Consider the following 25,202-nt stretch of genomic DNA (forward strand, 5'->3'; position numbering starts at 1 on the left):
GCTCGGGAATTTGGAAAAGGGGCTATAATTACTGGAAAGCATACGTGTCATGTTCTTTTCCCTCAACAGTCAATGGCTTTGGAATATTTGTACTCAAAATTGGAAATAGATAGTGGCATCAGATTCAATAGTAACTTTCACTCTGTTGAAAACACCCCTGAATGAAATGTTGTCTAAATACCACTCAGCTTGGCCAAGGTCAGATCGATCTTGCACATCGAAGTCATTCCAGAGTCACCGAAAGAGTTCTGGTCTGGCAACAGGACCTTGAGGAGCTTTATCTAGTAATGCAGCTAGATCGACAGAATGCCCACTGCCCCCTAAAAATCTCCTCTGCAAGTAAAACCATACCTCCAGTTTTATCACCAGAATGTCTCTGACATTCATTAAAATGAAAAGTCCACTAAAAGTGAAATACAAGACCCGAGAATGAAAAATAAGTGATAAGACTAGTTAACAAAAATATTTTTAAAAACAGTGAATAATTAAAATAATACCTGTTTTACTCCAGAGCCATACAATCCACACCGAGATCAGTGGGCCCACAGATCTTCTACCAGTCTAACCTGGAGTTCACAGCTGGACTCCATGAAGCACACATGGAAAGTGTCAGAATTCAGCCCAGTTTGAAATGTGCGTGGGAGTTCCAAAACTAGAGGCATTTACATTGGGAATATCATCAGCTCTGCGAGGGACCATTGAAATGTATCAGCAAAATCTGCATTCAGTTCATTTCACATTCAGCTTCTAATATAATCTCTATAATCCCTTCAAAACCAACATTAGCCTGCTTTGCGCATTTCTAACCTTCTTGCTGGTCAGATGTTAGTTCTGGAGATGACAATACTTAACTCGAGTCTACAGAACATTTGCTCGCATGTTGTCAGGCAGAGTACCCCACAGAGACCCAGGTTTAATGATGGCTTTCGGTGCAATCCATGTGGAATCTGCACATTCTCTCCATGACCTCATGGGTATCCCTCAGGTGCTCCTGTTTCCTCCCACATCTGAGTGTTGGTTTAATGGGTTCAGTAAATTGTCCAGTTTAATGCTACCGCAAATGGTCCATCAGGTTAGCAGGCTACCACAAACTGTGTTTTCGTGTAAGGGAGAAGCAGGAGAATTTGGAGGAGAGGTGAACTGAATGCAGATTTTGCTGATAAATTTCAATGGACCCTCACAGAGCTGATGATATTTCCCAATGTAAATGCCTCTAGTTTTGGAACTCCCACGCACATTTCAAACTGGGCTGAATTCTGACACTTTCCATGTGTGCTTCATGGAGTCCAGCTGTGAACTCCAGGTTAGACTGGTAGAAGATCTGTGGGCCCACTGATCTCGGTGTGGATTGTATGGCTCTGGAGTAAAACAGATACTATTTTCATTTTTCATGGTTTTTAAAAATATCTTCATCATGTAGTCTTGCCACTTTTTTTTTCAATTCTCTAGTCTTATTTCACTTTTAGAAGTCTTTTCATTTTTAAGAATGTCAAAGACATTCTGCTGATAAAACTGGAGGTATGGCATTATTGGGTGACAACAATTTTGGGGGGGGGGGGGCAGTGGGCATTCTGTCAATCTAGCCACATTACTTGATAAAGCTGCTCAAGATCCTGTGCCAGACAGGAATTCGCTCCACGACTCTGTAACCACCTCGATGAGCAAGATGGATCTCCTGATCTTGGCCAGGTTGAGTGGTATGGAGACAACTCTTCATTTAGGCTCGGGTCCAACAGAATGAGAGTCACTATCGACTCTGATCCCATTATCTATTCACAATCTGGAATATAAATATACCGAAGTCATTGACTGTCTTTCTTTGGCTTGGCTTCGCGGACGAAGATTTATGGAGGGGGTAAAAAGTCCACGTCAGCTGCAGGCTCGTTTGTGGCTGACCAGTCCGATGCGGGACAGGCAGACACGATTGCAGCGGTTGCAAGGGAAAATTGGTTGGTTGGGGTTGGGTGTTGGGTTTTTCCTCCTTTGCCTTTTGTCAGTGAGGTGGGCTCTGCGGTCTTCTTCAAAGGAGGCTGCTGCCCGCCAAACTGTGAGGCGCCAAGATGCACGGTTTGAGGAGTTATCAGCCCACTGGCGGTGGTCAATGTGGCAGGCACCAAGAGATTTCTTTAGGCAGTCCTTGTACCTTTTCTTTGGTGCACCTCTGTCACGGTGGCCAGTGGAGAGCTCGCCATATAAATATACCGAAGTCATTGACTGTAGGGAAAAGAAAATTACACGTATGCTTTCCAGAAGGATACTCAGGATACGAGAAGAAAAAAATGTGAAAATCAGTGTTTAATAGACAATGTGGATGTGTCAAACAAAGTGGCTAGTTCTTCTCACAATAGTTGAGGGTTATAAGAGGGGTGGTTTTATCTTTAATCCTTGAGAAATTTATACAACCAATTCCTTACCAATTCCAAGATAATCAAACTCAGCCAAAGTAGCAGTAATAGCACTAACTTGTCTTGCTATTTCCCAAATTAGGGAGAGAATAGGATCTGGTCATGGTTAATATTTTAGGCAGACGTTTGCTTGAGCAGCTTAGTAAGCTTATTTGCCGGAGCTTTAGAAAATAGAAAGCTAGCAACAAAAAAAAATGTCCTTGTAAACTAAAAGCTGAAGTAGGAATATAAAAGAACATCAAAGTCACATTTTAAGTTAGTTTGGACATACAGCACAGAAACAGGCCCTATTGGCTCACAAGCCCATGCCACCCAATTACACCCATTTGGCCTGCAACCCTGGTACGTTTTGAGGGGTGGGAGGAAACCAGAGCACCTGGAGAAAACCCACGTTGACACTGGGACCATGTACAAACTCCTTACAGACAGCTTTGGATTCGAACCCTGATCCCTGGTGCCAATACCAGCGTTGCGTTGACCATGCCAGAATTCAAACAGGAAAAAACAGTTTCCATGCAGAAAATGAAATATCATTCCCCTATCATCTTGGAGAAGCGGCAACACAGCAAATATGCGGATTCACAAAACTATAGAAAATTAGAGCAAAAGGAACGAATGAGAAAGGAACTGGGCAGGAGAGAGAAAAATTAGAATCCAACTATTTCTAAATATTAAATTTCCTCATCACTTGTGTAGTGTTTGCGAGGAAGTTTGTTTTATGAGCAATACAGCAGGTCAGGCCATATACAGTGCACAGGAAGAGAGCGATCAGTTTGAAGAGAGCAAACAGTAATGTGAGAGTCATTCAGGAGTCTGATAAAACTCCTGAATGGTCCTTGAATTTGGTGGTGGCCAAATCAACTTCATTGCTCAAGTGCTCGAGTTGGTGGCAATGAATCATGACCACAAATATGTGTCATTGCTGTGCAAAAAATTGCCAGTGATGACTCAATATGTATACGATCTCATCTCCAGATTTTACTCATATTGCTCATCTCTGATACAGCATATCTTTTGTTGTTAAAGGCGGTTGTTTTGTTTTTTTCCCATGATGCAAACAAAATCAGAAATAAGGTGAACTTTTTCTGATGGGGCTGTATATAGGCAAGTGGTGGAAGAAGATACGTAGATTGATTATGGAAAGTTGCAAAAGCATCAGGGTTGTCATAAAGGAGGACTTTCATTTCCCCAAACATTAGGCTGAGATGGGGGGGGGGGGGGGGCAGGGGGGGCGCGAAAATTTGTTCAGGAGTTCCGTAAAGCAGCATGCAAATAGTCCAACCAGGGGGCCACACAAGACCTGATTGGCGAATGAGCCTGACCAGGTGACAAGAGTTTCAGTGGGGATATTGAGGTGGCAAAGGTGGTTGATGAGGTTAGGGAAGAGGATGTTGCATAGACAGAAGGTGAAGATGAAATTGACTGGCTCGTGGTTGGGCAGTGGTGCTATTTGGGCTGGAGTCCTGTGACCAGTGGTGTCCTGCAGAGTTTGGTCTTGTGGCCCCTTATTGTTTGTGATGTATAAAAATTGAAAAGGGCCACGCAAGTCAATAAGATGGTGGAGAACGTGCATGGTAGGCTTGGCTTCTTTGGGTGGGGTGTTGAGTGTCAGAGTAATGAATTCATGTTACTGCAATGTAAAGCTTTTGTGTGCCATTCTGATCGCCCCATTACAGGCTTTGGAGAGGGAACAGAAGAAGTTTACCAGGATGCTGCCTGGTTTAGAGGGTGTGAGTTCTGGGGAGAGATTGGACAAACTTGGGTTCTTTTCTCTGGAGCATAGGATGCAAAGGGGAGACCTGATAGAGGTTTATAAAACCATGAAAGGCACTGAGAGGGTAAGAGTTAAAATCTGTACCCCAAGGTAAAAGCATCATATAAATAGATGAATAAGGTGAGGGGGTGGAAATTTAAGGGTAAATATTTTACATAAACAGAGATAGGTGCATGGAATGGGCTGCCAGCGGTAGTGGTGGGAACAGAGGCAATAGTACTGTTTAAAAGGCTTCTAGATAGACACAGGAATATGAAGGGGATAGAGAGATATTGATCAAGTGCAAGCAAGTAAAATATGACACAGTGATTGTGGTAAAAAAAACCACTCAACAGGTCCAACAGCATACTTTATATGTAAAGATACACAAATAAAGTTTCAGGCCTGAGCCCTTCATCAAGGAGTGAGCAAAATATCCACAGGCACCTGAATGAAATAGTGAGGGGGGGGGGGGGGTGGCAAGAAGTAATAGGTGGATAAGATAGGGAGTGTGCAACAGTAAACAGGGGGAGGGGAGGTGGCTTTGTGAATGGAGAGGGAAGGGGGTGGGGAGATGGTGGAAAGGGGACAGAGGGATAGAGAAGAGAACAGGCAGTGGTCAAGCAGAAACTGGAGATCGATGTTAATGCCATGCAGCGGGAAAGTGCTCAGACAGAGAATTAGGTGTTGCTCCTCCAACTTGCAAGTGGTCTTGGCAGAGCAGCCGTCTTAGTTTGATTTTACATCATGTTTGACATGTGGCTGAAGGGGCTGTTCTTGTACTGACCTGCTCCATGTTCTAAACTAGATACAAAAGGCACACGTACAATTTAATTCTGAGCACAGGGTGCAAGGAAATAAATTTCTCCAAGCTGTCACCAACAAGTGAATCATTGGACAATTGCTCAGCAGACGTCCGCACAGAAAAGTGAGCAGAAACAATGTTTTCTACCTCAGACAAGGCTGCAATTGCATTAAAATTTCCAATTAGCATAGCGTTCAGTGTAATCCAGTGTTACAGAACCAGCAAGCAACATGGGTTCGAATCTGGCACTATCCATAAAGAATTTGTATATTCTTCGCGTGTCTGCGTGGGTTTCCTGTTTGCTCCCATCCTCAAAACCCTCCAAGTCAATTGGGTGAAATTGGGCGGTATAGGCTCGTGAGTCGAAAGGGCCTGCTTCTGTACTGCAAGCCTAAATTTTAAAATTATGGGGGGCTGTGGTTAGCTGTTACAGAGCCAGCCTCGTGTTTGAATCCAGCGCTGTCGGTAAGGAGTTTGCACATTCTCCCCATATCCACATGGGTTTCCTACAGTTTCCTCCCACTATACCAGGGTTGTCGGTCAATTGAGTGGGCGGCATGAGCTTGTGGGCCAAAAGAGCCTGTTAATGAGTCGTATCTCTAAAAAGTCTAATTTTCAATTGACAGATAAAGCTCCACAACAAAAATCACGACCATTTCTAAAAGCCAATAGTACTTGTAGTAGTACGGTCAATGAAGCTGTAAAAAAAAAAAATTAGCATCATGGTAGGAGCTTTAATTCATCTTCCTGCCAAGCTCAAATTTTCCATGCTGCAAAATATGAAAAAAAAACTCTTGGATATTCACTCCTGGGGGGAAAAAAATGCTTCACAGACTGGCCTCTTCAGGTGGCAAATCGTTCCTCAGTGAAGAGGAGCGGCTGCAGCTGGTTCATCAAGCAACATGTTACTCTTGTGTGAAACTCAGGCCTCTGCAAGAACACCTAGGCAACTGAACGATCTAAAAACAAGAAACGTTGTGGGAATTGATGAGTCAGTGATCTGCTTAATCACCTGAAATTGCACTCGACTGTGCGCTATGGTCTTTCTTGGTGAGAGTGGAACAGAACCACAAACAGTCCAAGCTTTTGGTCATTTTAGACAGAAAGGATTTTGAATACCATGATGGGAAATGAGGAATTCATTTTCAAACTAATTAAATAAATCTGGAAATAGAAAATAAAACAACAGTAGCCACAAACTGAGTGGATTGTCAAATGCTCCTCTGTTTCACTGATGCATTTCAAGAAAGGAAATTCATCATTTTTATTCCATCAATTACAAATCTATCAAGTTTTCCCAAGTTCTGAGGTAAATGGGAAATGAAAATCAATCCCATCATTGTCAATTATGCTGTCAGCTGCCACTGCTTTCAAAGTTATACTTCAATTATCAACTTTCAAGCTGGGATAACCAATTCATAACACAAATTAACATGGAAATAAACCCCATTATTTTGGATAGTCTTAACCTCAGAGCTGTACATGCATGGAAAAAGGCCCTTCAGCTCCAACCAGGCTGCCCACAAACTGGTCCCATTTGTCTTTTGGCACGTATACCCATGAACATTTCCCACCTGCGCAAATGTCTTGAAACCCTCCTCTATCACTTCCTCTGGCAGTTTTTTCCATTCACCAACCTCCCTCTTCCAGAAAAAGCTGTCCCTCAAGTTCCCTTTAAATCTTTATCCTCTCCCTTTAAACCTTTGCCTTCTTGATTTAGATTCCCCTATCCTGGGAAAAAGATTGTGGCCATTCACCTTATTTATGCCCCTCTATATAAGCTTCTAAGGTACCCCCTTCAGCCTTCTCCACTCCAGTGAAGGAAAGCCCCACCTTATCCAATCTCTATTTGCAACACAAGTATTCCTCTCCCAATACCATCCAATGGCAAAAAGTGACACGCAAATCCACACAACATGTGTTCATGGACTTCAAGAAGCTGACGTGATGATCAGGTCAGGTCTGCGATTACTGTACATTTCAACAAGAGTTGGCCAATGTAAATCTGATTCTGACAGTATGGAAAAGGACTACAACTCCTTTCACTTGGAAGATTAACCAGAATTCTTCATCTTGCTCCCTAATTAGCAATCGTTTTTGAAACATGCCCACATTAGTCAGATGAACAGCACAGTTAGTGCAACGCTATTACAGTACCGATGATTGGGTTCAAATCCACTGCTGTCTGTAAGGAGTTTGTATGTTTTCCCTGTGGGTTTCCTCTGGGTGTTCCAGTTTCACCCACCTCCCAAAAATATAGGTTAATTTGTGCATTTGGGCTGCACGAGCTCATAAGCCGGAAGGGTTGTATTTCTAAATTGTGATTTCCTTTGGTTCAACAAATCTGTAGTCAAACCTTACAAATACTAGGGCAAACAAGAGTGAACAAAGAGAGTAGTTCAGGCAACAGGATGGAGGTAAGTGAAACTAAACTTGCCTTGTTCATTTTGCTTTCTTCGACCACTTCCTTGGAGATGTCCTGTAGAACATCAGGCGAGAGGATAAGGAGAATGATCTGCAAAGGCCAGACGGCAGCTTTTCGTTTCGCACTTTCAGCAAAACTATCCACAAGGTCAAACAGCTTCTCTGAACAATCTGTCAGGGGAGGGTGAGGGCAGGAAGTGAAGAATAAGAATGCAAAAGGTAAAACATTGGAAGAACATCAAATATGGTGTCAAGTGATTCACAAACCCACCCATTCGAACAAATAATTGTTTAATTTATTTTAAGAAAATAAGTCAACTGTGCATAGAACAAAACAGAAACAATAATTGTTCAATAATAACTTGTTCATGTTGAGCATCCCAATTTCTTTGAATAAAAACCAGATGTTACACAACTGTTTGACATCCCAGAGACCTGCATTGCATTCAATGGCAAATGCACTCCACAGCTACAAAGCATGGAGCACCAAAGAGAAAAATAAATATTTAGGTTAAAATCATCTTAAGTGCACGAGTTGTGCAGGGACAGCCAACAAGAAAGTGTTCAGTGCATTCAATGCACATTCATTATTGCAGAGATCAATTACGGTAAATAACTTTTTAATAGACCATGAACAGATTTCTTCCCTGATGAAAAAGAAGCCCATGCAGCATATGCTTTGCAAAGATACAATCTGAAACGTTGATTGCTTGCACATAAATATCGTAAATTGGGTATTTATAACCTCCAATTTAAGATTTTTTTTTTCTAGGCCTTTCTCTTCTCTTTATTTTCACCAAAAATTTCTAGCTGCCGGTGAATTAATTATCTGCAATTCTACATACCATAGATATGAAAACACTGGTTAATAAGCATTAACCCATCGTGCTTTTATAAATGACTTACTTCAGTCACTCCATTTCAAATTCAATACACTGAAGCACTCAGATGTTTCACCATCTTTAGTCACCATACAATTTTTTTTAAAAATCTTTTTACGTTTGTTCTCAGGGTGTGGGAGATTCTGGCAAAACCACATTCATACCATTAGCCTGATGAGAGTGGTGAGTCTTCTCTTCCAACAACCACATTTCATTGTGTTAAAAGAATGCAAGTATTTTGTACTTTCGATTATTTTTAATGTTTCCATGCAAAGTCAACAAATATTTCCCTTTTCTACACATTTTAACAAAATGGCCAAATTAGACAAGCATGCAAACAACCACTGGAAAATGCAGGAGAACACAAAATCTTTCACTAACAACTTTTAGCAATATCCAACTCTGGGCTCCACCCAATGACATAATACCCTTAGCTTCACTTACCTGCCAGATCAGGCTGAGGTCTCTGGTATAGCATGGTGAATTCATCAGGGTAATTTTCCACCCAATTCCAAAATGCCTACATATGAAAACATTTAAAACTTTGCAATAACTTCACTTTTTAGAAGTACGCTTAGTTAAAATCACAACCAGGAGATGCTGGAAATTGAAACGCGCGACTGTGCTCTTTTTTTTTTTAAAGTGTTTGTCTGAGTGTTGAAGATTATGCAAACAAATTAAATGTATTAATGTGTAACATTCTGAAGCACAAATGGGATCTTCTGTAAGATATGAAAACTTTTCATCCTCTCACAAGCATCACTGTTCCCTTTGAGACCCAAGATGATTGGCTGAAGATCTCTCTGGACATCATTGAAGCATTGTTTACATATGATTAAAACCACACAGCTCAAGACTAAGTCATGATGGATGCTCAAACCCAATGGCTATATGAGTGGGGAATTACAACAGATTTCATAGTCACTTGAACATACAAAACAAAATGCATCCTACTGTTATAACATCAATTACATGGCACAGGAACAGGACCTCTGACCCACTTTATCCAACTATTTTACACATCTTCACTAATGGCATTGGCCCATATTAGGTCCATATTCTTCTCTGCCTTGCCTATCCAATTGCCTGTTGAATTATCCCTTCAACATGGTGATTATATCTGTCTTAATCCACTTCCTTTGACAGTCAGTTCTAGATATCGACCATATCCTGAGTGAAAAATGTTCCCTTTACATCCTCTTTACAATTCCTCCCATACACCTTAAACCTATGCTCTCTCATTTTCACAACTCGGTGAGGAGTGGAAAAAGGACAAGCAGAAAGAGAAGGGGGGGGGGGGGTATAAAGACTCACATTTTGGAACTATTTCCAGAAACAAAGTGCAAGTAGTGGTCAATATTCTTTGTTCCACATTCCAAAGATGATAACAAAAAAAAGTTGTACTGGTTTAGAAACTTTCACAACCTCAGGATGTTGCAAAGCATCTTACAGCCACCCCAAATACTTCTGAATGCTTTGGTTTTGCAGGATAAATGGCTGTCAATTTTCAATTGTCCACAAATCATGGGTCAAAGACTGTTATAGTGTTTCCATACAATCTGTTTGGGTCCCAATGGTGAAAAATAAATACAGGAGAAATCACCACAAGATCGCCACTGCTATTCACAAAAATACCACATTGAATCTCTTACAGTTAATGACAGAGATTCATCACGACCTTTATATGCAGGGCAGCCTTTCTGACAGTGCAGTATTCCTTCAATATTGCACTGCTTTGCAAGAGTGGATTTGCACCTGCAATGGGGTGCAAATTCTAACTGAGAAATGACTGTGCTATTAATTGACCAGCAATAATAAATCTACCTTTTGTACTCTTACATTAACTAATAGCAAAAGCGTTGTAAACTATCTGGGTTTACAAAACTTGTCAAAAACAGGTTTTAAAAATAACAGTAACTACACTGGACTTGGATTGTCTCATGCAATAGAAATTCGCAAGTCAATTACTCTGTGAGAAGCAGATAGTCAGTAGGTAGTCAGATTCTTGTTTGCTCCAGTGAAAATGTCAAATGCAAGCAAGTCAAGGTTTAAGGGGAGAGAAGGAAAGTTAAAAGGTGATTGTTGCACACATGCAAACAATTCCTTAGATCTTCTCCCTGTGTCCATCAGATGTCCATCAGGACAGGGTCAAACCACAAACAACTTACCTTTTCAAGACTGTTGATGACTGCCAACTGAGCCGCTTTCTTCAGTGATTTGAATTTAAAGACTGTCTCTGTAATAAATGGAAGAACTATACTCAGAAAAGGCAGAGGAAATCAAATCTTTGGGAAAATACAGTGAAAAAAGGCCAATCTCAGGAAGGTCATGGATTGTGTGTTCCCACCTCTCTCGGTCAGGTAAAAGATTCATGAGTATGAGATCACACACCACACTTTTGTTCCTGCCATTATCAGGATCCTGACTGAACTCCAATATAGTAGAATTTTGCTGCCTTTGGTCTGCACCATCTGACCTCTAACTCTCCACTTCTCTATTTTATCTTAGTTGTTGTACCATGTACAGATGTCTCACTTTGCTGCTTGCAAACCAAACAACCTCCATCACTGTATCTTGGTTCATGTGACAATAAACTTGAACATTTCTCAGAGTAATTGAAGCTGATCCCTCAATTCCTTGATCAGTATACCATGCCATCAAGAATGAAATATCTCATACTTTGGTTCCAGTCTCCATCTAAATAGATTTATTCCATCAAGTTTCACTGATAAAATAATTAAACCATTGAACTGGGAAGAAAGGGTAGGGGAAATTTAGTTTGCAAGCCCATACATATTGAAATACAAAAAGAAGAAACCCCATTTTACCTTGCAGCAGTCGTTTGAGTCTTGCACAATCCACATTTATGTGCTGAATTAATTCAATGTCATTGACGTCCGTACTATCTTCCGAGCACACTGCCAGCTCTTGTAACCTACAAATAATGTTAATATCCAACACATGCAATAAATAAAGCAGAAGATGCAAATAATTAAACTAATCTACATTCACCAGAATGTACCAGCTAACCTCTGGCCATCATACTTAGCCAATTTCCAGTGTTGATCATGAACAGTTCAACACCTGAACCCTTATGGCTTTGAGAAAATGGCACAAATGTTCATGAAATTGTATCCTTGAAACGTTAAAAAATTCATGGAAGTAACAAAGCTGCCTATTTTATACAAACACTGGAAATGGAAGCACGTACTGAAAATACACAACACCTCGGATGCATTTCATTTCACATCTTCCCCTCAAAGGGACTATTGGCCTTATATATCTCAATTGGATTTTTGTATGGACTGTGTAAGATTTTGAAACTAAAGAACCCCCTGCCTCTCAGTAGCACAGGATGCTGAGTCACATCACTAACTGCATGACAAGATTGACTCAGATTTTAAGATGCATGTACCACCTTGATCCAAACAAATCTACTGTCTAACAACAGTATACAGTAGAATTTGATTAGCTGAGATGCATTAGCAAAAGAGGAGATCGTTTGCAACACCTCCTCCTTCTTCTTCTTGGTCTCCGTCAGTCACGATTGACCATCATATTATACCTCTGACAGTCACTGGTTTGTTTAGCAGCGTCAACTGTGGCTATGAAGGCCGATCCTGGAACGGCAGGCTCTGCCACAGTTACTGCAAATATAGGGCATTGTTGAATTGTTGTCCACGAGTTCTTCCTTTGTTAATTATTGTTGTTTCTTCACAATTACAAGTGACTTGCTGTTGTTAGTGGGCTGTTTTTAAAAAATGACCAGTTATCGAAAAAAACGTTTATTTGACAGAGGAGAGGACTTACCCAAAAAAAACGATCTCTGCTTCCAAAAGACCACCACTCCACCATTGCTGCCAGTCTCCAACTACAGTCCCCACTCCTTCGGGTGAGCTCAAGGCCCTCGCTCCTGCCCAGGAGCCCGAGGCAACTTCATCAATGCGGACATCACCACCCAGATGTTGAGAATGGAGTCACCGTCCAAAATCACATACAACTTAAAGAACACTTTTGTAAAGTCTTCCAGCCATACCTGGACCACATAGGGGCCCAGACACAGTAATAAAAAGGAAAAAAGGTGATAAAAGTAACTATTCTGTATATAAAAACATAGTTTCTCCAATTGTATTCCATATATTTAAAATATACACCAGCTCCAATAGTGAACAGATCTGTCTGTATGAAGGGGGTGGGGGGAGGGAAGGGAGGGACTGGTTTCTTTTTGCTTCTTGTGTTTGTAAGAAAAAGTTTAATATGTTGTATATTTTAAAAGTTTTTTTTAAAATCAAAAAATATTTTTTTAAAAAGGAGAATGGAGTCGCTGTCGCTAACTCCGACTCTGTCCACAGCCAGTGCTGAAGACTTGGACCCAGCTCCGTTTGCCATCTTCCCAGCCAGAAACAAAGATTTTATTCTTTTTTTATGCTGTTATTGTAATCAATCTGGCACCAACAGAGCATCAGAGCCCCACCTGGGCAAGTCAGGCATTGAATTTTTTTTTCAAATTATGATGCCCTGTCAGTGATGGGGAAAAAAATGGTTTTTGGATCTTTTCAGATCTTCAGATACGGGGTACAAGGGCTGAGTGATGAACGATGGAATTAGAGAGTGGCACGGTTAGTGCAACGCTGTTACAGCGCCCGTGACTGGGTTCAAATCCTGCGCTGTCTGTAAGGAGTTTGTATGCTCTCCCCATGTCTGCGTGGGCTTCCCCCCACCCCCCTACTGTTCAAAACATACTGAGGATGTAGGTCAATTGGGTGCAATTGTCTGACATGGGCTCTTGGGCCAAAATGCCCTATTACCATGTTCTGTCTAAATTTGAACAGGCACTTGTGGTTAGTATTGAAATGGCAAGTCTATCAGCCCATTTTATGCTGTCTGATTGGGAATTTGCTGTTATTTGCAAATGTGCATTATGCAAATAATGCATATTTGCTTTTCTAAGGTTACTTTTACCAACCAAGAAATATCAGTGGTTTACAATGAGGCACTTTTCAAATGCAGTTTCAGTGCTAATTATACAAATTATAGTACGAATCACAGTCCCATGTAAAGTAAAATAATATTAATTAGATAATTTATTTCCATAAAACTGTTGAAAGACTGATGGTAAAAAGTACAGACCCCCCCTGAACAGCAGCAACAAAAATAGAGAAGGAATTAATCAAGAATTAGGAATTTGCAAGAGGTAATACAATAATCATGGGCACTTGAATCTTCATCCTCATTGATTAGATCAAATTGGCAAATGCTGCACAAAACATAACCAAAGAAATAAGAGAAGGTCAGAAATCCTCTCAAGTCAGCATTGTTATTTAAGACGAGAAGGGTAAATTGACCTTGCATGCAACATTTGGGTCTTGGATCAAGGCATCATGGGCAAGTTCAGCATGCATTGCCCATTTCTGCAGCTTATCCATCTGTAAGATTAACGCAGTTTTTCTGTCTCCACTGCTAGCTCCGGCAGACATTTGCATGGTGTCCTCTCTCGAACTGGCCCTAACCAAATGTCCAAATCAACAGCTCCTGGTGTATTCCCTTTGTCCTGTCCATCCTCTCTGCGACCCAATTAGTTGAATGAATATGAGGCTATGAAATCATAAACATCAATGAGGAAGTGTACAGGAGGGAGATGGATCAGTTTGTTGATTGGTGTAATGACAACAACCTTCCACTCAACGTCAGCAAAACCAAGGAGATCATTGTGGACTTCAGAAGGAAGCAAGGGGAACATGACTGGTCTTCATCAAGGGCTTAGTAGTGGTGAGGGTCAAGAACTTCAAATTCCTGGGTGTCAACATCTCTGAAGATCCACATTGATGCAGTCATGCAGTCACAAAGAAGGCCCCCCCCCCCCCCCCACCCCACCGGCTATACTTTGTGAGGTGGCTGAGGAGATTCGGTATGTCACCGAAGACTCTCAAACTTCTACAGGTGTACTATGGTGAGCATTCTGGCTGGTTGAACCACTGCCTGGTATGGAGGCACCAACTCCCAGAACAAGAATTAACTCCAGAGGGTTGTGAGCTCAGCCTGCGACATTGCCACCAGACTTCACTCCATTGAGGACATCTACATGAGGCGGTGTCATAAAAAAGCACCTTCTATCCTCAAGGACCCCCACCACCCAGACCATGCCCTCTTCATTCTGCTACCTCAGAAAAATGGTACAGGAGCTGACAGACGAGCACTTAATGGCCCAAGGACAGCTACCGTCAGATTCCTGAATGAGTCAAAGACTTTTTGTGCAATTTTTTATATATATAGTAACGTTGAAAGACGGTTATAATATGAACATTTGCTCTATGACGCTGCTACAAAACACTGAATTTCAGGATTTGTTCACGACAATAAATTCTGATTCTGAAGAATTACCAAAGTCAGAGGAGAATTCCCCTGCTCTTTAGAATATTGCCTTGGCATCACACAGGAGACTGCAGATGATGGAATCCGTAACCAAACATAATCTGCTGCAGGAACTCGGCAGGTCAAGCAACATCATTGGGAAATCAACGTTGATCTTAAACTCTTCATCAGGTCCAAGAAAAGTGTACAAAGGAGATGGTGGGAGGGGGCAGAGGCCGTACACAGAGGCAGAGGAGTGGCAGATGCCAGGCAAAGGGGAAAAGAGAGGCAAGAAAAACAAATGAGTCAGATGGAATAAAACAAGTCTTTCAGGGTGGAGTGGGCAATTAGAAGACATCTTTGCCTTGGCATTTTTCATACAGGTTGGGACTTTATTCCTTGGAGAGTAGAAGAATGAGGGGAGATTGATAGAGGTTACAAAATTATGAGGGGAGTAGAAAGAGTAAATGCGAGTAGGCTCTTTCCACTTAGATTGGGAGAGATAAATATGAGAGGGCATGGCTTGAGGGTGAAAAGGGAAAGGTTTAGGGGAAACATTAGGGGAACTTCTTGACTCAGAGTGGTAGGAGTTTGGAACGAGCTGCCATCAGATGTGTAAAATGTGGGCTCACTCAGGTTTTGAGAATAAATTGGATGGATGGGTGGGAGAGGACTGGAGGGTTATGGAATAGGTCCAGGTCAATGGGACTACAGGAATGATGTTTCAGCACAGACTAGAAGGGCTGGAATGGCCTGTTTTTCATGCTGTAGTTTTCTATGGTTCTATGTGCTTGATGGAGCAGATAGGGATTTGATTCAATGTTCCATCCAGAAATACAGCCTCGATGATAATACATTGCTCCACCAATGTCAGCCTCAATTATACTGAGAGGACGACCTTAAATCCAGGATCTTCCGCCAACTAAAATTGCTTTGAACATGAATGAAAGTGAAACTGCTGTTCCTCAGCTCATCCTGAAATTTAAGTAGCAAATGCATCTACCGAATTTATCTCCAAGCAAATTTAGAAAGCAGCAACTTATAAAGATGTCAAATGTACATGGAGAAAGACAAGATTTAAAGACTTTCAGAGGAGTAAAAAAGGAAAGGGAATATTTAATTTTCTATTAAAAGGAATCACTACACAAAATTGCTCATTATCAGGACAATGGTTCATGATGACAGAGTAACCATGATGGTCCTGAATAACCAGCTGCAATGCAAATGGCTCTTTCAAACATGGCAGCATCTTTCGTCAAGTTTATGGAGTTTTCTCATGAAACATGATCACACACCAAGCAGTCCTTTCAACCATTTTGATGGGAATGTGTCATGGCCTGCAAAGCGTGTGCCAGGGTAACAGTCCTGCAGCTCCTCAAGAAAGCTCAAGATTAACCAAGATTCAAGATTCCTTTATTGTCATGTAATAAAACAGGTGTGATGTTACACTAAATTTGCTTTAGTACATTCGCCATCAGCAAAAATGGCCAGGCATTTCTTACGGTCAGAGAAAGAGAAGCAAAAAAAATCCCTTCAAAGTCAAGAATGTCCGCAAATTCGCCTCCAGCTCTCCCACTGCCTCTGCAGCCACAAAACACCAGCCCAAACCATCGGCAATCCGAGCTCCAGATCCAGACTTCCGACACGATCGGGAAGCCTTCAGCACCCATTTCCAGAACCCCTTCAGCAGTCTTGTGCCAGTCTCCAGCAGTCCGCAGCCGGGTGCGAATCCAGTCACCAGCAGCCTTTGTGTTCTTTGGCTGCAAAGCCTCTCACTGGTCTATCACCATCCCATGGGTCATCTCCTCTGCTTCTTCTCAAAAAGAGGGTGGTCACCCCATTTTCTGGTGCCCTATGCTAGTCTTCTGCTTCCCCAGAGTCTGCAACCCTCAAAGCTGCTGCCAATCATTTCAGATTTATTTATTGTCAGAGTACATACATGATATTACCTACAATCCTGAGATTCTTTTTCCAGTGGGAAAGGAAGAATTACCACTTAATGGCAGTGCAAAAAAATGACTCAATGTTCACATGTAAACAAGAGAAATGTAAACAAACTGACTGCACAATACAAAGTGCATTAAAAAAAACAATAAAATGCACAAGTAAGAATCTTTAAATGAGCCCCAATTGAGTTTGTGGTTGAGGAGCCTGATGATGGAGGGGAGCAGCTGTTCCTGAACCTGGTTGTGCAAGACTTGTGTCACCTATACCTCCTTCCTGATGGTAGCAGCGAGAACAGAGTGTGTGCTGGGTGATGTGGATCCATGACGATTGCTGCTATTCTCCAACGGCAGTGCTCCCTGTAAATGTTCTCAATGGTGGGGAGGGTTTCACCTGTGACGTCCTGGACCTTACGCTCAGCTGTATTGGTGTCGCCAAACCAGACCGTGATGCAGCCGGTCAACACACTTTCCACCATGCATCCTCTGAGATAGTGACTGCCAAGAATTTAAATTTGGTCCCCATCAGTTTCTTAAACAGGCGATTTGAAGCCTGTACAAGCCGTAAGTAGTTGGACTCCTCCTGTGGAGGAGCGCTGTCTTTCCTCTCCCTGCAGATTCGCACCAGTGGCAGTGTTGCCATTGCAGCTTTTTCTTTTAAAAAAAGTCTGGACCTAAAATTTGCAACGTTCGCAATGGAAGCCTGATCAAATGGAGAAGCAGGTCTTGAAAGGATATTAATGTTTTTCCACATATTTCTTAATTTTTCTTAGCACATAAACTCGAAGGCTTACTTGGTCCAGAGTCTATGCTGATTCAAAGAACAATTTCATCAGTCCTAATGTCCCACTTAATTCCAAATAACCTAAACCTATGCTCCCATACGCCGATCAACACCAGTCTAATTCTCCTATTATCCTACTTCATCAGGGACAAAGGTACATTTGCCAATTAACCTGCCACCATATCTTTGGGAGGAAATACACAGTCTCAGGGAGATGCAAACTCCACAAATGTTGCTCTCAGGGCCAGGATGGATGCCAGGTTGCAGGAGCTATGCAACAGCAACCAACACTACCTGCAAATTAAAAACCAGCAAGCCACCTATGACCATTGGTCGGAAGAATCTAAATTACTGTGAGGGGGGCTGTGGGGAGAAAGAGAGGATGGTGAGGATGAGTTAAGAATAATCAAAGGAAATAGACAAAAATTTGTCTTAGAAATGTTAAATAAATAAGCAGCTTCTGGCTTATCAGTAACTTTTTAGCTTAGAATGAGCTAAATGATCAATTCTGATTGTATTTGTTGGCTCAACCCTAGCAAGATATTAAACCTTGTTTTACAAACATCATCATAAACAACTTTTAAATAACAATTATATCATTCCTCTCAATTTCCACTACAATAGCGTGCTTACATGTGACCATCTTGACTGAGAAAGCTGACACTGGTTCCATGCCAGATAGTTCAATGAAAATGATCAGAATAACCACCAGGCTTATAATTTGAATGGGAAAAGTTTGTGGTGTTCCTATTCTCGTCATCAGATTTAACAATGTTGTCCAAGAGCAACCATAACTTTGGAAATGGGTACCAACGGTTACTTTTTCCCCGCCCTTCAGAAGGTCAGCATCAGATCTCAAATCTAAAAAAAATCTTCTCAGTTGGAGGTCGATAAAAAATCTGTTGATAACAAGGTGGTGCAACACCGACCGGTAAAGCAGAATTATTTCTACAAAGTGAATACACAAACGTGCTGGACAAACTCAGCAGGTCCCGCAGCGGGCAGAGAAGGCAAAATTTTCCACCAACGTTCCTGGCTGAGCCCTTCATCAAAGTACAATCATAGCATCTGAAGATTTTCTGGTTTTGAGTAATTTCTAAGCTTCCATTTTATTATGGTAGCCTACTTCTGTGACTACTACTTCAATAGTACTTCCAAAATGCACAGCAACAGTGTGAACTACAAGATGTTTGCTGGAACCAAGAACGGTAAGGTGATAACAGGGTCAGTAATACATTAAAGTCCACGGTGCTGCAGTATTTAATAAACAAGATGTTTGCTGGAACCAAGAACGGTAAGGTGATAACAGGGTCAGTAACACATTAAAGTCCACGGTGCTGCAGTATTTAATAAACAAGATGTTTGCTGGAACCAAGAACGGTAAGGTGATAACAGGGTCAGTAATACATTAAAGTCCACGGTGCTGCAGTATTTAATAAACAAGATGGAGCGATGCGAGACATCCAGCAAAATGAAGAAAATTTGCAACACCGACAGAATAATTCAAGTCACAAGCAAATTAGCCAAATCACGAGGGTTCTGTTTATGATTTTGCTCTGCTCGAAGTCTTCTGCAAACTTTGCCTTTAGTTTTCAACTGAAGTAGTGTTTTAAGTCAAAGAAAGACATTTAATCATGTTCTCATTAAAAGTGTCAATTTTAATTTTAACAGCGCTTCTCTCTAGTTAGCAAGAGTGCAACATACTGATCACCCTTCTGGTATCAAGTTTTTTTCCCCTCATCAAGTTCAAATAAATATTGAATAGATCAACATTACTGTTTAGAGTTTTAGAGAATTACATTTCCTTTGGTAAAGATACCCAGAAAGTCTCTCAACTGATAACAATGACACAAAGAATGAAATAATGTTGAAGAAACAGTAGGAGCAAAAAGATGGGATCTCCCATATTTAAATTCCATGACATTTGAGTTCCATGCCTTGGGAATCTGTCCACATGCAGATGCCCCACCACTACCATCATGTGTACTAATGGCATTTTTGTTCACCTATTTTTGAAATGATTTAATTTGCTTCGATTGTGGCTTGTGCTTGCAAACAAAATAGTGAAGTTTTCAAATATCATTGATTTGTCATTGAGAGAAGTAGCAAGGGAGCCAACCCTTGTCTGGAGCCCACTCAGATATTTTTGCATTAAATTCTAATTCCCGCAGCTGCGTTTCAATAGGTTATTACTTTGCAATGATTAAAGACACTTTAGTCACATGAATTGTTTAATGGGGAGCTCTGGAGCACAGGAGCAACGAAGGAGAAAGAGCGTTTTTGTCCCAAACGTTATGGAGGGCACTGTAAATGTTTGCACTGTGACGCTGTCACAAAACAATGAATTTGGTGACATGTTCATGACAATACATTCCAAATCATTCATTGTTGCATTTTATTAATTAATATTAAGACAGACACTCCTAACTGACTCTGCTCAAGCAATTTGCCGGAGCTAAACATTGAACAGGTAAAAAAATTAAAAAAATGATTGAGGCCAAACACAATCATAAACTTTGCAACAATAATTGAACTATGTTCGTGAATGATAGTTTCACCTGAAACTATTTCCCTTTGAAATAAGAATAACACACGTTAAGCATTCAAGTCAACCATTTAATGAATCAAAGGACTCTACATCACCTTTGTTGACCTCACCAAAGCCTTCGACACCGTGAGCAGGAACGGGCTTTGGCAAATACTAGAGCGCCTCGGATGCCCCCCAAAGTTCCTCAACATGGTTATCCAACTGCACGAAAACCAACAAGGTCAGGTCAGATACAGCAATGAGCTCTCCGAACCCTTCTCCATTAACAATGGCGTGGAGCAAGGCTGCGTTCTCGCACCAACCCTCTTTTCAATCTTCTTCAGCATGATGCTGAACCAAGCCATGAAAGACCTCAACAATGAAGACGCTGTTTACATCCGGTACCGCACGGATGGCAGTCTCTTCAATCTGAGGCGCCTGCAAGCTCACACCAAGACACAAGAGAAACTTGTCCGTGAACTACTCTTTGCAGACGATGCCGCTTTAGTTGCCCATTCAGAGCCAGCTCTTCAGTGCTTGACGTCCTGTTTTGCGGAAACTGCCAAAATGTTTGGCCTGGAAATCAGCCTGAAGAAAACGGAGGTCCTCCATCAGCCAGCTCCCCACCTTGACTACCAGCCCCCCCACATCTCCATCGGGCACACAAAACTCAAAACGGTCAACCAGTTTACCTATCTCGGCTGCACCATTTCATCAGATGCAAGGATCGACAACGAGATAGACAACAGACTCGGCAAGGCAAATAGCGCCTTTGGAAGACTACACAAAAGAGTCTGGAAAAACAACCAACTGAAAAACCTCACAAAGATAAGCGTATACAGAGCCGTTGTCATACCCACACTCCTGTTCGGCTCCGAATCATGGGTCCTCTACCGGCATCACCTACGGCTCCTAGAATGCTTCCACCAGCGTTGTCTCCGCTCCATCCTCAACATTCATTGGAGCGCCTTCATCCCTAACATCGAAGTACCCGAGATGGCAGAGGCCGACAGCATCGAGTCCACACTGATGAAGATCCAGCTGCGCTGGGTGGGTCACGTCTCCAGAATGGAGGACCATCGCCTTCCCAAGATCGTGTTATATGGCGAACTCTCCACCGGCCACCGTGACAGAGGTGCACCAAAGAAGAGGTTCAAGGACTGCCTAAAGAAATCTCTTGGTGCCTGCCACATTGACCACCGCCAGTGGGCTGATATCGCCTCAAACCATACATCTTGGCGCCTCACAGTTCGGCGGGCAGCAATCCCCCTTTGAAGAAGACCGCAGAGCCCACCTCACTGACAAAAGACAACACCCAACCCCAACCCACCAATTTTCCCTTGCAACCGCTGCAACCGTGTCTGCCTGTCCCGCATCGGACTTGTCAGCCACAAACGAGCCTGCAGCTGACGTGGACATTTACCCCCTCCATAAATCTTTGTGCGTGAAGCCAAGCCAAAGAAGAAGAAAAAAAAATTACTTTAATCTGGGCCAATTAATGGGTGACAAGTTATTTCCACAGAAGAACAATGCAGTTAAGTTTTCAAAATAATTTTTCAGCTTTCTTTACTTTCTGAAGTGAGACCAGTCATTGGAGAAATCTGCCACATTGAGATTTGACCAGAATGCAAATCTGCTTTCATAGAAAGACTGGCATCTCGTATAGAGATTTCACCATTTCAAGATCTCTAAAGGTACAGAAATCACGAATTTTGCAATCACATCTGTTGCGCTGATATAGGACACCAAGCTAGGATGTACAAAGTAATGATCAAATGATCAGTTTTATGTTACTTCTGTGATGAATGTGGATCAGAATAGCTTACGAGTTGTGCAACCACCAAGTCTCCATCTGATGGTCAGCGGTTGAGAGAATGGTACTTTGCTGGATCCTCAGCTGAGATTTTCATGCTTGTTCTGAATGCAAATTGAATTCAGCGTTTTCATACTCACAGGCAAGAGTGCTTTTACTGGGCTATCAGGACATGCAACTCAGAGATATGGTGAGTAGTTAAGTAACTTGACTGGACTTGATCCAGAGATACAAATGGCAAATCCTGCTATGGCACTTGAGGAATTCAGTGCATATGGAATTAAAAAACTAGTTTCAGAACTAGTGAAGCTCCCAGATTGCCATAAAGACACATCTGGTTCATTGAGGTGTGCCATGGTTGGAAATTGGCCTTCCTTCCCTGATCTGCCCGATGTTTGATTCCAGAGTCACCCACATGATTAGCATCTCAAATCTCCCCAGCAACTTGATCCATGTGGAGGAAATCAATAAATACAACCTATACCAGCAATGTTTACTTTTAATGAGCAAATAAAAGAACCACAGTACAACACAAATACTTCCTGGTTCTTGTTTACATGACATTTGTTTTTTATTGCTGATGAATCCTGTTCTTTTTCAAGATTCAAGATTCCTTTATTGTCATGCAATAGTACAGAAGAAGTAATATTACACAAAATTGCCTTCTGCCTGACATAAAGCAGGCAAAGTTGCCAATCGTATCACTTGGTGCCCCCTTACAGTATGTCAGAAAGAAAAACAAAAGAGTCACTGAGTATCTGTGGATTTGCTTCCGCGCTCCCACAGACTCTGCAGCTACACAGACTCCTGATCAATTAATTGGCAATCCAAGCCTCCAACACGATCAGGAAGCCTTCAGCTTCTCAGGTCCATTGGCAGTCCTTGCCCTCAGCATCCTTGCAAATCCTGGTTCCCGTGAGCCAGTCTCCAGCAGCCTGTGTGGGCACTCAGACAGGTCCCCCACCGTGGTCAACGTTCCATCGTGTCATCTCCACTGCTTCTCCTTCTCAGTAGGGGGCATTCTTCCCATTTCTGGTGCCTTGTGCTGTTCTGCTGCTCCCACGGAGTCTGCAACCCCTTGTTGCTGCTGCCAAGCACGGGCCCCACCATCTTGGGCACAGATCCCATGGTTGCAGGATTTTAAAATAAAACACCATCATCAACTTGAACAGGCCATTAAAAGCCTGAGCAGAGAAGAGCTATTGGCATTCAAATTAGGCAGTTGAACCCTTGGAACAGCACTGTTGCTGCTCTCCCGGGTCTGCACCAGCGATAACACTGCCATTACAGAAGCTCTGGCAGTGCCGCCATATTTTTTTTTATATATACACGATGCGCATTAGCCCTGCCACCGCTAGATCCTCAATCCGAGCCAACAAAACTATTAAACAAGTACCAGGAGTTCCTAGGAAAAAAACCCCACCAAACTTCAACAGATTCCACCATTTACCAACCAAAGGTGCTAAAATAAAAATGTGGAAAACATTATGACCTGAAGTGGGCCACTCGCTCTTTCAAGGTTGCTGTGCTTTTTTTTTTAATGTGAGGGAAACACAGAAGACTGCAGACGCCGTCATTGTAGTGAAAACACTCCGAAATACTGGAGGAACTCAGCTGGTCCACAGGAGACAAAGATATATTGGCAATTTCTCAGGCCAAGAAATAAGCAGAATGAGCCAAAAAAAAAGAAACCAACAGGAAATCTCAGAAGAGGTTTTTAATATGATCTTCATTTCTTTGACTGCAATTTTGAATCACATTTTTTTTTCTTCCCCCCTTGCTTTTCCAGCACCTAACCTTTCTGTGCCTGAGAAACATTCAAAGGCTGCTTCCACCGCACTTTGAGGAAGTTCAAAAAAGCTGAATGCTCAGCCAAAAAAGGTCACTCATCTTAAATATGCAAATCGTTTTTCAACAGTAACACCCAGTTACAGGTCTTCTCACTTTTCCCCTTCAGGATCTTGCATGTTTCAATTAAGTCCCTTTTCTTCAGCAGATGCAACCTGAATTTGCTCAATTTAGCCTCTAAGAATATTCAAGTGATTGGCTTATTTAGTCCTACTGGTAATAATGCATCAACAGTGTCACTTTTAAATAAGGGCCCCAATACTGTTCATAGGTGAAACCTCTCCAAAACTATGACCTATATAACAGAGGCAATATCCTCCTTACTTTCATATTCAATTCCCCTAGCAATGAATTTATAGACAGCTTCCCAATTAGCAGCTATTCCTATATATTAGCCTTTGGCAAATCAATACCAGGAAGCACAAATAGCTCTGCAACTCAGACCTCTGCAATCTCTCATCAAGTAGGTAATTTGTTAGGAAACAAATGGTAAAACTAAACAAAAATGGGAACAAGATTTAAATATAAAGATAAAAAAGGAAACATGGGAGAAGTTATGCTCTGGAACGATGAGAAATACAATAAATACGAGGCTGCGTATGATACAATATAATTGGTTACACAGACTATACATTACACCTCAAAAGTTAAATAAATGGGACCCAATAGTATCTGATAGATGTTTTCGATGTAAAAAAGAAAGGGGAACAACAATTCATGCAATCTGGACATGTGAGAGAGTAGAAAAATTTTGGGATGATCTCAATCAGATATTAAATAAAATAACAGAAAACAATATACCAAAGAATCCAGAGATCTTTCTCCTAAGTAACATAAAAAATAAAGAATTTGGAATTGACTTGGAAGATGCACAAAAAAGATTTGTCAAGATAGCCCTAGCCGTAGCAAAAAAATGTATTATGTCAACCTGGAAATTGGAAGATAATTTGAAAATACAACAATGGTATATAGAAATGAATAAATGTATTCCATTAGAAAAAATAACATATAGTTTAAGAAATAATATTGAAATATTCGAACAAGTATGGGAGCCTTACATTAAATACAATAGCGAAAACCTACCGGGAACAAACATTACCTAAGTTGATGGAAGGAGAAGAAAAGAAAAGAATGGACTCAGTAGAATTTCTGGTGTATTTTTGTTGAATGACAACATTGTCTAACTGAATTAATGCAACCTAGATTGTATACCTAAAATGGATGAGAGGGGGGGGGTGTGGGGGGGTGGCTTGGGAGGAAGGAGGGGGGAGGGAGAAAAAGTCACTGTAAATGTGTGGAAAAGAAAAAGTGTATATCATGGCTATTGTGATTTATGGTGTGAAAAATAAAAAAAAAATTAAAAAAAAAAAAAGTAGGTAATTTGTTTCTTTTCCTCCCCCCCCCCCCCGTTAAAATAGTTTTCAAAACTCCAATCCATTTGTCATATCCTTGCCAACCAGTTGAACCTAGCCTTCATCACAACTATCTACCTTTATGTCCAACAAATGAAGCAACCATAACTTTGGTGCCCTCATCCCAGTTGCAAAAAGGTAGGGCCTCAGTATCAATCCTTCAGGTATACCACTTGCCACATCCTGCCTACCAGAAAAGGATCCATTTAGTCTATGCTCTATCTCCTATCAGCTCCATGTTCTACAATCCACATGA

At 41.6% G+C, this 25,202-nt stretch overlaps 1 protein-coding gene across 9 annotated transcripts in view; it reads right to left on the reverse strand.

The window, feature by feature from the left end:
- Positions 1-25,202, reverse strand: part of LOC138749437 (neurofibromin) — a 277,305-nt gene that overhangs the window by 192,929 nt on the left and 59,174 nt on the right. For all 9 annotated transcript variants that reach the window (XM_069910754.1, XM_069910751.1, XM_069910749.1 and 6 more), the window contains 4 exons: positions 11,097-11,203; positions 10,437-10,504; positions 8,713-8,788; positions 7,401-7,558 (listed from right to left, as the gene is read on the reverse strand). In XM_069910754.1, the coding sequence (XP_069766855.1) occupies positions 7,401-7,558; positions 8,713-8,788; positions 10,437-10,504; positions 11,097-11,203 (409 nt within the window). The remainder of the gene's footprint in view (positions 1-7,400; positions 7,559-8,712; positions 8,789-10,436; positions 10,505-11,096; positions 11,204-25,202) is intronic.

The sequence above is a fragment of the Narcine bancroftii genome, chromosome 14, assembly GCF_036971445.1.
Source record: "Narcine bancroftii isolate sNarBan1 chromosome 14, sNarBan1.hap1, whole genome shotgun sequence".
Lineage (NCBI taxonomy): Eukaryota > Metazoa > Chordata > Chondrichthyes > Torpediniformes > Narcinidae > Narcine > Narcine bancroftii.